The 17,106-nt window shown below is 47.4% G+C and overlaps 2 protein-coding genes across 4 annotated transcripts in view; one reads left to right on the top strand and one right to left on the bottom strand.

Annotated features, from left to right (window-relative positions):
• Positions 1 to 17,106, bottom strand: part of borcs8 (BLOC-1 related complex subunit 8) — a 288,333-nt gene that overhangs the window by 89,197 nt on the left and 182,030 nt on the right. The gene's annotated exons all lie outside the window — the stretch shown is intronic.
• The window catches only part of ncanb (neurocan b), a 94,980-nt gene that overhangs the window by 28,381 nt on the left and 49,493 nt on the right, over positions 1 to 17,106 (top strand). For all 3 annotated transcript variants that reach the window (XM_076039396.1, XM_076039397.1, XM_076039398.1), the window contains exon 9: positions 16,800 to 16,916. In XM_076039396.1, coding sequence (XP_075895511.1) covers positions 16,800 to 16,916 — 117 coding nt within the window. The remainder of the gene's footprint in view (positions 1 to 16,799; positions 16,917 to 17,106) is intronic.

The raw sequence follows: 17,106 nt of genomic DNA, 5'->3' as shown, positions 1-17,106 counted from the left end.
CCTCAAGTCTGCAAGGTTTGTCTGTAAGGTTTGGTGTCAAGGTCTCACGAGAGTGGACACAGCCAATCCCAGTCAATCCAAACTTCCTTCAGATCGTGCAGATGAGCTGAATTCGATGACTCAAAAGTCTTCACTCAGACCTGCATTAGACTCATTCTCTTACACAGTTTGTATGCCCAGTTCATACGGACTCAAAGCGTGGGTCAATGTGTTCATGTGATCTAGATCTCTTTTGCAAATAATTCAGAAGATTCATTATTAATTTAGCGATAAGAACTCCACCTCATCAGCACTGTGTGCTTTTGAAGTTGCCAACCCGAAATTAAACGAGGGTCTCTTTGTGGTAGAAATTAAAACGAGGCCACATTCATTTTTTCCCCTCGTTCTTATCATCTACGCTGATCCTTTGGCATTCAAATGGACAAAGTGGCTCTTCTCTTGTTGAGTGATTGGAAACACAAGACCTTTTTTCCTTGGGGGTGACCTTTCGTAGCCGTCAGTTAAAGAACAGAGGAAAGTTAAAGCAATGGATGTCTGGCCATTAAAGCGAGAGGACGGAGACAGAGGGATGGGAAAGGGCAGGAGCTTTGCTCACGGTGGGCAGGGATTTCTCCTTCTGCTGTAGGTGGAGAGCTCATAAACCTCTCTAATCAATGATTAGAGGCCTTGCCGCTGAGAGCACTTTGTTTCTCCTCGATCCCGCTCCTGTCGGCGTCGCTCCTCCACCCGTTCCTCGCGTTCCTCTGCACCCTTCCAACCGTCTCCATCCGTCGCTCGTTATCACGGCTGTCACAGCCAGCCTCCCCATCCACTGTCCCATTTGGCCGTATATCAGAGCGATAAGACACTGATACATAGTGCCGCATCCAGCCTTCCAGCTCTACGTCGCTCCCGGCCTCTGGCTAAACCCACACAGATGGCCGGACGTACAGACACATAAGAAACTAAATATATGTGAAGAAGCGCCAGCATGCCACGCTCACTCAGGAGTAAAACCTCCTTAATCCATCCCACATGTCACACCAGCACATACAAACGCGCGCCACCGAATTTATCTTAATCCTCCGCTGTAAACACTGCGAGAAAAAGTGAGCGACTTTCATTCCAGTTCGTCCTCACTTGCTTCTATCTTCATTTTCTTTTTTGCATAATCCTGAGGACGGAATTATGGAATTTTTTGCAGACATCTAAAAAGTTATAAAAGCACGTTGTCGTACACCGACATCAGGCATTAAAAAATGCAGGCGCAGATTCAGAGCACTTGCAACACCAACGGTTCCGGGGGGCTGATGAAACAAGTTAGGAGGATACAGTAATTTCAGCCTGTCTGCTCAGCCTTTAAATTAACGACGGTGGCCTGAAACTTGGGCAAACAGGAAGCCACATGCCTCTGAGTTATAGCCCTCTTGACTAAAGCCTTGTCTCGGCCTCAAGACGGATCAGACCTACGGCAGCATCAATAACTAGGCAAGGCTGCCCTCAACCAAATTAGAGTGTTGAATCTGGAGGAGAGAAGTCTCAGGCTTGATCTATGTGTGCGTGAGTGTCGGAGATAAATGGGAGTGGGGACAGGCGGGGCCTGGCGTGTTATCAGCTCGGCCGGGTTCTCGGATAGACGTCCACTTTGTCTCCCGGCTGCTGAAGTCCTTGGATTGGCTGCATGCGGCGGCCAGAGGACACGTCCTCGGTCCATGGTTTTCTGTTTCTATCTTGCACCCAGGCTCTTTTTTTTTCCTGATCTCCCTCGTTCGCCGTCTCCCTGACTTTATGTGTTTTATTACCCCTCTGGTCATTGTTACGACTCTCTCCGGCATAATGTTTCGATAGCCTCTTGAACTCCAATATGGTGCCATCGAGCGCAAGGTAGTCAGTCGCCGCCTAAAATGTCTAAATGCTGCTGGTATGATCCTGTGAAGCTGCGTCGCCTAAATCCAGCGAACTAAACGTTGCTTAAATCCATCCAAAGTACTATCCATCCTCCTCCACCTTTCCGCCTATCATCGCCACCTCCCCTGCCCCTGTTCCTTTTCTTTCTTTTTTCAATGGTGTAATTCCACCGTTCCTGATTTTCATGTGGAGCAGTCACTGCCGAATTTAATCCTGAGCTGCTGGCGGCTGCATTTTAAATGAATTGATGAATGAATAAAGAACAGCCTTGGGACTTCGGGTTCCGCAGTGGTGTGGGATGGGATGACGTTGCAAGGCGCTCTGCGCTGACTGAGCACTAGCAGCCGGAGTGCTTAGGAATGAGCGGATGTTTGCCTGGACGTCGCTGACTGCTGATGACGACCGCGCATGCAATTCCTCGATCACAGTTTGTTCACGCTTGCTCATGCAATACACCTGGACCCACAACATGGGCCACAGAAAATCTCCAAAGCCATTACTAGATTTCAAAGATCCTGTTCTGTTGTTTAAGAAGGAAACTATGGTTAATAGTTGGAGCACATCTCTTTCTTTCCTGTCAAACTTTGCATTTCCACAGCCGTCACTCCAAGTTTACATCCCTCTCCAGGTCGGATCACCTGACACAGCAAACCGAACACACACAGCATGTAGCAATCGTAGTTTTTTTTCTAGTTGTTTTTCCAAAGATTCTTGCTTACTTATGTATCCTTGCCAAGAAAGATAAACTGCATCATTTCCAGTGCCTTTATTGTAGGGAAGAACACATTGTTTGGAAAACAAACTGGCCTTCAATTGTGTTAAATATAGACTAATTTTTTGGCTACTCTTTGTAGACAAAATATGTTAATGCACACTCAGAAATGAATTAAAAAGAACATTGTAATGGGATGTTTGTATTTCAAACAAAAGTTACAGATGCAGAAATAGTCAAGGCCAACATCAATGGTAAATGTTAACAAACAAACAAACAAACGAGAAACACGAAAGATCTTCTTTTTTTTTTTTTTTTATCAAAATCAAACCCTACCTGTGTTCCTGCAGGCTTCAAACTACATGCATAGGTTAAGAAAACTGCCATGTTTTTCTTTTATGTCATTGCTATTTTCAGTTATATTTCCCAGGAAAAAAAAAAAAAACTCACACTTTGTTTACCCCAGTGGTGGTGCTTGCCAGCAGTCTGGCAGTGACACTGGGTGCTGGTTTGGGACTGGAGTGTCTAGACTGAGAGGCAACGGCAGCATCACCAATGTGAACAGACTTGCCATCAAACCCATAAAGCCAAAGCTGCCCGTGGGGCTTTTGCAATGTAGCTGTAACCTTTGCAGAGTTTAGCTGGTCTTGAGAGTTAAAATAGGATGCAGAAGGGAAAAGAAAAACACAAACTTCAATCATCCGTCTTCACAATGTTGCTACCTGGTGAAAAATGTGTCTGCCGTCCACCTTTAAGAATGTGATACACTCTCTTTGCGTTGCAGGGCTCTGGACAGGATGCAGCTTCTGTGCGCGGAGTGAATATTTATTTAAATAATTTTTAATATTTTTTTGTGTTGCAGGCAAAACAAAATGGCAAAACATCCATTTCAGGTTGTTCACTAGCATTTTGATGAGAAAAGATGTTGATTTATGCGTGTAAAAGTCAATGAAACAAACAGTGATGTTTGTAGAACTAATGCACCATCACCGTTTGGGTTTAATATTCTGCTCTGAGCCTCAAAGAGCACGGAAAAGCTGTCTTAAACAGGCGTCTTTATGGCTCCATAAAAATGCTTTATTATCTTTGCTGCAAAAACAAAACCTGCTGTTTATTCAGCCTCCAGGAGCGCCTTCGCAGGGCTGCTGTGTTTTATTTTTCGGAGATTGCGTGACCCAGAGCTCCCGTTACAACGGCGGAGTGACTGAAACTCTCCGCTGTTACTGGTAGCGGAGCTCTCAAAAAGCAAGTTTTGCTGTCGTTTTCATGCTCGTTTTCCTTCCCTCACGGCTCTCTGAAGATGATTTGGGCAGCGGCCCAGAGAGCTGTGCTCACTCCAGTTTTCTGTTTCCCCAGGAAGCAGCATATGCTTTTAATCACGTATTCGTTTTATTGCTTAAGAAAAACAACAACAAAAAAAGCCTTCTGCTTACAGAGGCATGAAGTGTTTCTTGGGAGAAAATGTGTGGCCTTTTTCGCATTATTCAATTGCTCGCCACCTGTATTGTGAATGGAAAATTTGATCTATCCTCATGTGGTTGACTGAGCAGATGAGACCATTAACGAGTGGTTTGACCGTTTGTTCGTTCGTCCAACTCGTCTCGTTTTAACGTAGTCATTGTCATTTAGACACATCAGTAAAATAAATTAAAAAAAAAAAACCTTTTCAGAGTCACATGTAAGCTCCTGACAAACAGACGCCGGGTTTCTTCCTGGAATAATTCCTTGCTGGGTTTTTTATAGTCGAGTACGGCTCCAGGGGCCCTCGAGGCCACGGGGAGTTTCATAAAGCGGCGAACAGCATCGCGCCTGTGTGTGCTGCCACAGTTTTGGGAGAAGTTAGGCTGGTTCATAGACGGAGATGGACGGGGAGCTGTCAGGGGGAATATAATCCTCCCTGTGGATTCGCCGTGAGGCTGTACGAGGCGGCGAGGCAGCATGGAAACCTGCTCGGGTTTGTGTTTGCTGCGAGAACGGCGCATTCAGGTGGAATCAGATCAGGCTGTCGGAGGCGTCCTCCTTTTATTGAAAGAATATTTCAGCCCCTCTATCTGAATCCGGCAGCGCCGTCCTCTCGGAGGGCAAAGGAGATGGATGACAGCAGCCAGAGTGTTTGGTTCCATTCCGCGCCCGGGCAGCAGGCAGGTGGAGGCGGCGTTGGGCTTTGACTCCGGTCACATATTCGGTTTGTCCACTCCACTTTCAAGGCCTCCAAGCACCAACTGAGCGACTTAACGAAGAAGAACGGAAGTGCAGTGTTTGGATGTTTTTTTTAAAAAAAACAAAAGAAAAACAAAACAGCTACAATCCATATAAGGAATGGGTGGAGCTTCTGGTTTCAAATAGGGAGGCCAACTCAGAAGTACCAAAAACCTGCTTCCTGTCATTTGGCCAGCAGGAATGGCTAAAGTTGATTGCAAAAGACGGGGTTTGGCAAAATAAAGACTGACTTCAAGTCACGTTGACTCCACCCATCTTTCTATAGAGTCAATGCGTGGATACCATCTTGACACAGGTGCAGCTCTCCCAGAAAAACAAAACAAAAACAAATTGTCGTTATTTTGTAGCTGGACCGGCGAGGACGAGCAGACTGCAGCTGGACTTTTTTCTTCACCCTGCTCATCCCCGTCTCAATCTCATGGGTGCCGCGGGCCCTAGCTGAACCGTGGCACGGCCGCTTGACTCACAGCGTCACTCACAACGCATCACGCGGCGCCCGGCGGGCGGAAGGGTTAGCACAGCGCCGAACTTGTCAGAGACGCCCACAAATCCTAACCCAGCAGGGAGAAACTGAAGACGTCGGATAAAGATGCAGCGTCTTAAGGGATAGAAAGGTTTGCTGCGTCGCGGATGGGGGAGGGGCGCTGTTTGATGTGAGGGTTTGAATTTTGAAAATGTTGCCAGCTTAAATGAGAAAGGATGATGTCGGCGCTTTTAGCTAGCTGCGGTTTTTCACTTGAGCGTGGCAGTATCGTGATCATCCAGGATGCATTGGATTATGTGGATCTCCATCTGTCTGATTTCCTGATTGAGCTAAGCTAGCTGGGAGCCGCAATCCAACCAAACCTCACAAGTTAAATTTGTAAACCAAACCTTCCTGGTTGCAGTGGGAGGTAGTCTAAGGTGTTTTTTTGGTTTTTTTTTACATTATTTACAAGCACTGAACAAAACTTCTCCCTGCAGCTTGTTTTTCCTGTTTTCCCCGCTGTCACAGCAACATCTTGATGGAAACCACAGCAGAGTACGAACAGACAGGCACGGAAGCAAGAGATCCCAGATCGCTCCGCGTTTGTATTTCCTGCTCTTCCACTTCTGTTCCAAAAGCATTTGCACACACACGAAAAGCACAACTCTCTGGACGCTCAATGTCAGCCTCGTCCTCGCGCCTGAATGTTCTGACCATATATATGACCATATATATGCAGTGCGTTATGTGTGTGCGGCATGAGGGAAGTATAAAAATGAGCTTGCGGTGATTTATCTGCGTCTTGGCAGCCAATCACATTATATAGGGAGAGCAGCTGTGCCAATCACAGCGGTGCAGGGGGAAAATGGCTCGCCGAACTGAGGGGCAAGGTGCACAAATCAGCCTGTCGCCAACAAGGTGCTTGCGTGTCGGCGGCAGCAAAAAATAGAGTGTTAACAGCGGTGCGAGACTCTGTAAACCTTGACCTCGTATATATGTGGGAAATATTGTCGTTTCCCATCAAGATGCCTGGCTTTGTTTGGAACACAATTGCGTGCGTCGTAATTATTCTCGGCAGGTAGCCGCTTGATTTACGAGTGTGGATTTTAACTGAAGCAATCACACAGTCACGATCGCGCTGCCATGCAATTACAATTCACATTTTGGAGAGAGAGAGAGAGAGAGAGAGAGAGAGAGAGAGACTCGTGCCTGAATCGTTGTAGATTCCAGACAGCAGTGATAATACTGAATCCGTGTGTGTTGTGACATTAGTTGAACAGGGATTTGGCAGCATTACATCCACTGCAGCAGTTTTGTGTCCATTGCGAATCGTTCCCTGAATCTAAGGCCCTGTTTGCACTTGGTCACTTGTAACTGTTTTGGGGGATCGTATCACAAAGTACGCATCTTGAATCTGTTGCACAATCTGTTCGCACATGGCATTAACATGCGTCTCGAGCGTGCCACTTGTGATCGCATTAGTGCATTTTTAACCACTAGGGGCAGGAAAGCGCAAAACTACAGCTAGTTTCACTTCCTGTTTGCGGACTATATCAAGTCACTCGTTTTAATTCTACTGCAGCTCCTGCGTATGGATCCGAACGAGGAGTAACGACTGGTGGGACAGAGTGGTGATGACTTCTTTTTCGGATCAACAGTGGCTGGCAAATGTTTGGATGCAACGTCGCACATTTAATCTCATATGTGGGAAACCACTGACTCCACTGACAAAATACGCTAATGAGGAATTAAATTTTTTTAGCATCCTAATAAAAGAGTCTAACAAAAATTATTTGTTTTCGCTTCTTGTTTGTAACTTTACAATGACGACGCCAGGAGGTGGGGCGCCGACCAAGTACGTACACGGGAGAGGTGAGTGGAGTAGGCGGTCGTTAATGTGGACTGAGATCGCATTATGTTCACACGTCCGTGAGGAATGCTATGCTATGCTATGCAAAGCGTCGAAACCACCTCCCTGAGGTGGTTTGAGTGATCGGATGACAATACGGATTTGGAGTGTTTCCACTTGGTTACTTTGTGTGATTTTTGCCGATTGGAATACGAAAAACGCTTGAAATGACCAAGTGCAAACAGGGCCTAACAACAGTTTCGCAGTTCTCATTTTCATTTGAAGTCAAATCCAATTTTCTATAAAAGACACTTTCTATATTTTAAAGGGTCCCTGTTATGAAAAACTGACTTGAACATGTCTTCATGTCATGCCAACTAACACGGCAGATGACTTTTATCGTGTTACTCTGCTGTTGCTTTGGATTTTGCTCCACTTTCTACATCACAAGTTGAGCTGATTGTCATCTTGACGCCTCTGCAGACTATTTTTAAATGTGGGCGGGGCATCGTTTACCCCTCGAGCTTGCGCTAGCGCTAAGCGGCTGGCCAATCAAAAAGAAGTGAGCTGTTCCGAGGCGGAGCACCAGGTGGAGCAGGTAGGGGAGGAGCTCATTGAGTTTTGTTTTGTGAGGCCTGTTACAACAAAAACTAGGAATCTTTTGCTCAGACAAACCTCATTTATTGTTGGAAGAATATGGCCATAAATGGGCCCCTTTAAAGCAATCAATGGTTCTAACCACAGCATTTGGAGCCATTTATTTTTTTAATCGCCTAATTCTGCAACACCCATCACCAGCTTCAAATATGGACTGAGGGCAACATCCCACAGCCCTTCTAGCAGCACAATCATTTCTCCAGGCCTCTTTTCTGTCTTTTCCCCACAATGTGACTATGTCCAAGTTTAATTCATTGAGGCGCCGCTAAGTGTGCAGGTGCAACTCTGTCTTTTTTGGCAAGCCGCATCGTCGATAATTCACTAGAGGCCGCCGCAGGCGACGGTTACACCTGCTCCGCTTCATGCCAACTATCTGCCTGGACACATAAAGGAAGATGCTGGGTAATTTAAAACGTGAGATTGAGGTTTTTACGAATAAATGGCAGTAAAATTTGCTCTCTGAGAAGGTTAGGGAGGGGGTCAAAAGAAAAAAAAAAATCAAAGTGGATAGAATGTTCTGGCGACAGTGAGCAAAGGTGGATTATTTTCTTGCCACCTTAACAGCCCGAATAATGCAATTTATTTAGGAGGAATGGAGACGACGTAGGTGCCACTCGCGTAACAAAAGACTCTTCAGCCCCCCCCCGTCCTGCCGCGCACACCCGCGCCAATCGGTTTCCGTGCTGAATCGCCGGGATGTTTCTCCTCCCCGGCCGTCTTCAGGCTGATTCAGCGTGACGCTCAAGTTCACCAAGTTGCCCACTAAGAGAGCGATTTGGCTGCTGCTGCTGTCTCAGGCTTCTGGCACTGTGGCTAATTGCATGTGTCACACTGCTCGCCAGTGTGTATGTGCTTGTGCGTGTGTGTAAGCAAGCCCGTGCACGTATGTGTTGGCTGCCTCTTGCAGAGAAAAAACAGTCTTTGCAGTTGAAAGGTGGTGGAATCCCAAAAGCAGCGTGTGTTGGGGGGGAGTTTTGGCTCAGAATGAAAAATTCTGTTTTAAAAACCATCTATGTAGAATTTATTTATTTATTTATTTTTTTGGAAGAGTTCAATGCTTGTTGTCTGCCTGGGGGGGATTATTTGCACATCAAGAAATAGCAGAACTGACTTTGAGGAAGTTAATGGTTTGCGCAGAGATGTTGGAGCAGCTCCTGGTTGATTGGACCGTTCGTCGTGCTCAGCCGTAATGAGCCGCTGTATCGAACGGCTCCGACATTGAACTCAGCGGGCGTCCTTCATCACCCCCCCTCGCCCCCTCCACCACCACCACCACCACCACCACTCCCCCACCGCCCGGACATGCGCCACACTGCGATTGTTTGTGGAAAAAATTGCCAGTCGCGCGGTCAGACGCCGGACGCCACATGCGGTCGGACGGACGGACAGAAATAGCCGCCGTGCGCCCCCGTCGTGCTCATCAATCCTTCGCTTCCTCCGCCGCTGCAGCAGCAACAGGTGCAGCTCCGCCTCGGCGATACGAGCGGTGAGGCTGCGAGGCCGCCAACGCTGCGTCCGACTGGACGGCCGCTCGTCCTTGAGCCTCGGCCCGGCGAATCAATAAAGCAGAGCAACATTATTATTCTTTACAATAGCCGGCGTCCACACAGCGTGACGCGGTGAGGTCAATACTGCTTGTGGTCCTTGCAAGCTCACGTCTGAAGTCATGGCGTGGCCTCACACACACACGCACACACGCACACACACGTAGTGCGGTTCCCCTCCTTAGCACCGTGTGTCCTGCAGCTGCTGCTGAGGTTGTAGCTCCTCATCAAGGACGAAGGGCAGTTTTCATGCATTATTGGAGCAGTTGTTGACATATTGCCTCCTGGAGATGTTTAGTGTTTCCTCATGATGTGGTCTCGATGCATTATTGCATGTTTGGGATGTTGTAAAATACTCAGTTTTCTGATTCTGACAGAGGGGATGCAAGGTGTGAAAAAAACATTTTCTAACCAGCAGAGACCAGATTCAGATCTACATCAGGGTCATCTGGTCGAAGCCCCCATAATTCATTACTTCATTGTTTCACAGTGTACAGGTCGAACTCCCAGACAATTTAGAGCATGTCTTTGGATGGGGGAGGAAGCTGGAGAACCTGCAGAGAACCCCCACAGACACAGGGAGAACATCCTCACACACACACAGACACACAACCTTCCTGCCGTCAGGTGACAGTCCTAACCACTTCACTGCCGAAGAGACGGAGAGAAAAAATAAAACTTGCGTCAATCATAAAGGATTTTTTTTTTTCTATTGTTTTATCTTCGTCCAGCACATAACTGCTCTGGACTGACGGCTGGAGCGGCGGAGTCAAACGCAGAGCGCCGCAGGTTGGGTGTCAGTGAGGCCAGGCGGCGCTGACCCTCCCGGCGGCTTGTGTGACCTTTTGCCGACCGACAGAATTTGGGTCGATTGCTAAATTTCGTTCCATGGACTTTCTGGGAAATCATCAGCCTGCGAGCGTTGCAGCAGCCAGTAAACACGTCCAGCTGTCCCCCTCGCTATCTCCTCATCTTCCCTCCGCCGCCTCATGAAGCTCATCCCTGCAAATCAGACACTTTTTTTTCTTTTTTGCCCGAATGTGAAGGTGCTGCTACGGCCGTCTGGGTCTTTGCGGGCAGGTAGGGGCTTTATCACCATTTCCAGCAGAAATGGGTTTCATATATCGCCTGCTGTTGCTTGGGCTCACTGCGGCGGTAATTGTAGGTCAAGTGCTGAGAGTGACTCATCTGTCTGGGGACATGATGATACACGGATCAAATTCCATCCCGCGAACTGTGAGTTGGTATGTTTCTGCACGTGCCGTCTGGGTTTCTGGAGACAGAGACTCTCCAGAGCGCTCGAGTTTCAAGCTCAACTTCTTTGCTTCGGACAGGATCGAGTTGCAGATCAAATTTGATGAGCGGTTTCATTTTCTTTTCAATTTTTTTGCCGTGTTTTGATTTCATTTTCTCTCCTGTGCCGTCGATCTTGGACCGCGTTGGCCATTGATTAATATTGGATTTCCACAAGGTGATATTGATCTGAGAGGTTAGTCCGGGTTTGCAAGTGATGCTGCTAAATTCACAATGTTCTCTCTGTTTAAATTTTACAAAAAAAATCTGATTAGTTAATGTCTCTGGCAATAATGGGTTTCTCTTGCCTGGAAATGACCAAATTTCACCTTTTCCTTCTTTGGATGACATTCCTCTTCCTGGTTAGTGACAACACCTCAACCATGTGTTCCTTGTTTTTGTCCCCTACCAAACATATTGAAGGTCCACACAAGAGTCACCTTTTTTATGCATTTTATTTAGCTGAATGCTGCAAACAGAGGACTAAATATGTTAAATATGCTGTTTTTTTGCCTGTCGATGAGTCGCGTTTTGCCTATGATCAAGTAAGGTCCCTGCATTGGTGAAATTGTACTAAATGGAACCTTCCAAGTGTCCCAATAACATCATTTCCTTCCAAACACGGCTCACCTGGTTAAAGATTAATTCTCATGTCGACGGATGTTTCCTCGTCTGCTGCTCCTCAAACACACAGGGTATCGCTGCCGCCGCCAGGAGCTATCAAGGATATGTCGCTGTGAAACAGCACGGGCTGCTGAGAAGGACCCAGTTTCTCCTCTAATGTTCTAACAGCGGCGTGAAAGCACATTAAATGCACACACACAAACACACACACACACACACAGAGACATTGCTGGGAAAAATGCTCAGGCGTCGTCCTGCAAAGATGCACTCATGCATCATGGACTCCTTTTCATGCTTCCGGATCGTAACCGAACAAATGAAACACGTATGTTCACCGTCGTAGCGGCGCCAGTGTCAATATGAATATTTCACACTCACAGAGCCGCCGAGGCGTCGACGACAGCGCCGTCCGGAAGTGCAGCCATCCGTGCGGCTCTGCCGGCCGCTCCCGCTGCCTTCTCATGGATGCTGCGTCGCATTAAATTTTGAAGTGGGCATCTCTGGCTGGGCCCAGGTGATATCTTATCACACTCAAAGATAGGGAACACTTGAACAGGCCGAGTCATGATCTCTGTCTCAGGAAGCTATTACAGGGTTCAGTGAGTCCTGGCACAGGTACATGCAGTAAATATAAGTGCACATATGTGTATGTATGTGTGTGTGTGTGTGTGTGTGTGTGTGTGTGTGTGTGCGCGTGTGCGTAGGTGTGTGAGTCACCCATTTATCAGAGTCCCATATATGTCAGTACAGCCTTTTCTTTTCTTTTTTGCTCCCCCCTCCTCTGCAGGCTTCTATTGTGTGGATTTTTTTTTTTCATAACGCTCAGCTCCAGACTTCTTGCCAGCGCGAATCCTCTTTCATGGCCCCGTCCTAAATCCGCGGCGTATGTGTGACTTGACATCAGGAAGTCGCTTCCCAGATGTGGCACATCCCAGAGATTATGTCCCCTCCAGAGAGGGCTTAGAAAAATAAGGGAAGGGGGGAAAAAAAAAAACCCTTCAGATGACCCCATAGAGCAGTGACATATCACACGGAGGGACACGTTTTTATGGGAGTCTGCAAGGAGAAACAAGTGAGTCAGTAAGATAGCAGATTAGTTGTCGGGATTAAAGAAAACTCACACGATGGAGCTTTTTCATCTACCACGGAATTTGGAAAGTGGCTGTCGGAATCACACATCACATGATCTCTCTCTCTCTCTGTCTCTCTGTCTCTCTCTCTCTCTCCCCCTGTCTCTCTCTCTGTCTCTCTCTTTCTCTCTGGAGAAGATGGATGCATCTGTGGTCAAAGGCAACTATTGTGTCAAGTCTGCTTTACATACACAGGCCCATACATACACAGGCCCATAATTATGTTGCTCTCACATCCATAGTGAAAGTAAACAATAAAAAACCTTTACGCACGTATTAAAAAAAAAGACTGCAATTCCATATATGAATTTAGAAATGTGAAGATATGCAACTTTATCTAAATGCAACTCAAGACTAAGAAAATAGACGCATCTAGAAAGTGCAATAATACTGAAACTACTTGAGGTGAAGTTATTTTTAATTGTGAATGTTGCATGTAATTGCACAAAAACTGTGTGCACAAGTGGATATTGCACACTTCAGTGAAAATATCTTTCTACTATCACCCAAATCAGAAGTTCATTACACCATTTCGGTGCTACGACAACTTTTCGGTGGCTTGTAACTTGTAATGCTACTTGAACGTGTCCTCCTCTTTCTTCCTTCACGTCTTCACCCCGGCTCAGCAAGAATGGAAGCAGCGGCCTATTTTCAGCTCCCTGTGTAATTAATCATAAGCTAGCAGCAAGCATTAGCAGAGGAAGGGACGTATGATAGCTCCCTGTGTGACTTTCTGTCCCCAGCTGGCAAACCACCCCCTCCTCTCTCTCTCTCTCTCTCTCTTTCTCTCTCTCTCTCCAAAGCTTCTGCATCTTCTCACTAATTTTTCTAATTTGTGCCCCTTCCGGGGCAGCGCTTTCTCCCGTCTTTCCCCCCTACCCGCTCCCTTCTCTCGTGTCTTATTTTTCAACCGTGCCGCCGCTCGCATGCTAATATCCGGGTTGCCTTGTTTGCACACTCTTGCGTGACTGCTAATTATGAAAACAGCAAAATGTCATCCACATAAATGAATGTTTAAACGCTGCTGCCAGACACGTCCGACTTTTTTCCCGAAGTTTTTCCACGTGACGCTCCGTTCGTGTCAACTTCCTGCAGTCGCACTGCCTCGGCACCGGCATTGCACCTTCGCCCACTGTACGCGGCAGTGATGGCGATGATGATGTCGCCGGCCCAGGCTGCTGTCTGCGGGCAGATGGCGGAGAACGCCGCCTCATTTGTGTGTAATAAGTCGTTACTAATTGTCGGCAGATTGGATCAATGTCCTGTTTTGCTGCGTCGAAGCCTTCAGCCTGCATCAGCGCCGACGGCTGTTTTATCAGAGCCGAGAGACGGAGGCTGGTCCCCGTGATTGTTATTGTGCACGTGAAAGCTGTGGCATGATTTGACTGGCCGTTAATGGCTGGACTAAATATCTTTGACTCTCTATCGTACCTCTGCTGTCCAAGTCCTTTGGCTGCGACCTGCAGTTATAACTGCACTCCCATTAAAATGCAAGTGGCAAGATAAATTGGACCACTAGAGGATTTCACAGCCCAGCTGATCAAACTTTTATTGATTTATTGATTTATTTTTTTTAACTAAGTATAATTTTAAAACCACACTGAGAAAGGCAGGGCTGTTTCAGGCAGATTAAACATCATTATGCTACGAAGTGAACAAATCGCACCTGAAGGACATAGTAAAAGCGACTTAAATGTTAACATAAAAGTTTAACCGACCAGGGAGAAAAGTGAAAAGTTTCGACTTTGCAGCCGCTGGATTCGTGCTCACACTCTGAAACGCACACAGCCGTCACACTGTACTCTCTCTTTTTTTCTTTCTCTTGACAAGATGGTGATGCCACTTAAATCCTAAGAAGCTTATGAAATTTTGTTTTTTAGATCTGTCACTCATGCTTGATAAGAAAATTCCTTAGTGTGCGCAGTGCTTATGTAAATCGCCAGCAGAAGCCGTCAAAAAAATAAAATAAAATAAAATTTAAAAAAACTTCCACCATCACATTTTTGTCCCAGTGCTGGAAGACCAGAAGGAAATAAATCCTTCCTCCATCTCTGGACGTTCTTGCCTTCTCAGGTCGCTTCATGACTTGATCCTGACTTGTGTGCACCTTTTGCTTTGATTTGAAGTCGGCCATGCTCCACGTAGGGGCTGCGTAGATTTCTGTCCACCTGCAGGTTGTGCAGGCCCACCCTGGGATTGGTGGCTTTGCACTTCCCTGACTCAACCAAGCCGGTGCACCTGCAGCTCCTCTCTGCAGCGTCTTCCCCCCAACCGGCCTTCCTCCAGCCCCGCCCCCTGTAACTGCAGCCAGGAACTTGATTGGCTCTGCAGCCTGCGCACCTGTTAGTTGCTCTGCAGCACTCAGAGGAAAGGCACTGGCAGAGAGCCAGACACTGGAATCTGCAAAGGTGACTCCTTCCTCACTGTTTGTTTGTCTGCACCTCAAGTGCTGTTTTGATTTTGTAGACGACGGCAGGAAGTACTCGACTCATTTTCACACCAACCCTCTCAAATGGACCAGGTACCAATTCCCTTTGTGTTTGCTGTCATCCACGTGAAGCTTATGACAGTCATATGTTAAAATATTTTTCATAAAGAAGTCGCTGATAACTTGAAGACAAGAGCTGTTATTGTCTAATATAATGGGACGGATGGATGGATAGATAGATGGATGGATGGCTGAAAGATTTTTTTTTAATTCACATCTTTTCTCAGTTTTTCTCTCCTCAGTTGTTTTGACATTTAAGGCCGGCCTTGTTGTTTATTTGTTTTGTGTGGGTGTGTGTTTTCTTACTTCTCCTGTGTTTTGAATTTGTGTATGCGGATGAGTGGGCGTGTGAGCGCCTGTGTGTGTGTGTGTGCGCGCTCGCACGCCATCGTACTGCTTAGCGCTCTGCGGTTCGGCCGTCTCCATCAGTGCGCCATTAACCTTTAAGCAAGGCACGTCTTCGGAGCATGTCCACTTGTTGTTTTTCATTTCGCTGCCCCGCTGTTGATTTAAGAAATGAGTTGGTCTCTAATGGCTTTTCTCATTCGGCCACTCGCTTTCATGCATTCTCAATGGCAGCCCCTCCATAACCCCCCTACCCCCCCCCCCCGCCCCCCCCCTCCGCCCACACCACCTCCCGCCCCGGCGTGCAGGCAGACAGCAGCCTCTCTGCAGCGACGGGGAACCCGTCCCAGAAATTGAACACTAAGTCATGTTACCGTGTGTATATCAGCAGTCTGCCCATGAGTCACCATCAGCCGAGCACTCGCCGAAATGGACAAGTGTGCACACTTGCACTCGCAGGGCCTACACACATATGCATAATAATACACTAAGAAAAGCTGTTTGAATATTTGATACATATCCTCGCTGTCCTCGGCCAGAGTTCTCGCTGGCATCGATGCCTTGCAGAATGTGCAGCTGAGAAGGCAGAGCAGTGTCGGAGGCGAACCACCACTTCTACCACTTGTGCTCGGCAGACATAGAGGATGGACTGCTTGACCAGTTAACTTTTTAACCAGCTAGCTTTATTTTTGCAATCAGTTGTGCAACCAGCACAGTGCAAAAAAGTCAATTAATCTCTGGCAAAGAGGATGTCTGAAATTGAGGCTGTGTCCAACACACACACACACACACACACACACACACACACACACACACAGGGCACGCATATTCCCCAGACTTTGAGTGTGTGTCCTGCTTTGCAGCGCCTCTCAGCTCACACATCATTAAAGCGAGTCTGCGTGTTATTATGGAGATGATGCAGCGTATTAGATGGTCTGACAGATTGTGTCAGGGGCTGCGGTTCTATCAGGGGTGGATAATAATAAAAAGAATCCCTGCAGTCCCACTTTGCACACAGAACAGAAAAAAAGTGAAAAAAAAAAATCCCATCATCCGCCCTGCTCTCGCACTATCCTTGTCAAATTATTCTCCCCCCCTCCATCAAATCCTAAAAAAAGAAAAATGTCCTCAATCTCCGCCTGCACCGTTTGCCTGTGACACTTCCTGCAGAGAGCCGCTGGAGTTGCAGCCCCGCCACTCAGAGCATCTTTTTTACGTCCTGCAGTGCGCCATAATAACAGACGGCGTTATGCATAACCTGCGCGATGATCGGTTAATTTACGAGGCCCCCCTTTGCTCAGCAGAGCCCCGAGGGATGGGAGGTAGCTGAATGTGAGGCGGGGTTGGCGAGAGGGCCGGTGGGTGTCCAGACAACCTCCAGTCCGTCACCTTGCAGAAAGTCAAAGTTGACATGATGAGTTTTTGGGCGGCGCCGCCTGCACGCTCGACGACAAGCAGCGGGATTGAAACGCCTGTCGTCGCCCGTCAACGTTGAAAATGTTTTTTTTTTCTAAATGTTCTTTCCCCTGTAGCACGAGGCAAATTTTAAATTCATGTGTGCTCTGTGTGTGTGTGTCTTTGCAGTGGACAGCAACCCGTGCCAGACCAACCCCTGTCTCCACGGAGGGAGCTGTCTGCAGGAGGGCGACGGCTATAGCTGCTACTGCCCTCAGGGCTTCTCCGGAGAGAGCTGCGAGATCGGTGAGTCACTGCGAAAGAAAAAGCACCCGCCCCAAACAAAAAAAAAAAACTCAGAGGTCAGCAGCTACAGGCTGTTGGGTCACTGTAGCACAAGGGAGGTGTGGGGGGGGAGGGGGAGAGACGAGCATATGCTGAGCAGCACTTTAGCACATGTACTGGGCGATGAATTCAGGGGAGATCTGGTGGGGGG

The sequence above is a fragment of the Nelusetta ayraudi genome, unplaced genomic scaffold, assembly GCF_046127955.1.
Source record: "Nelusetta ayraudi isolate G7.1 ecotype Tasmania unplaced genomic scaffold, CSIRO-AGI_Nayr_v1 ptg000059l, whole genome shotgun sequence".
Lineage (NCBI taxonomy): Eukaryota > Metazoa > Chordata > Actinopteri > Tetraodontiformes > Monacanthidae > Nelusetta > Nelusetta ayraudi.
This window is presented reverse-complemented; position numbering and strand designations above follow the sequence as displayed.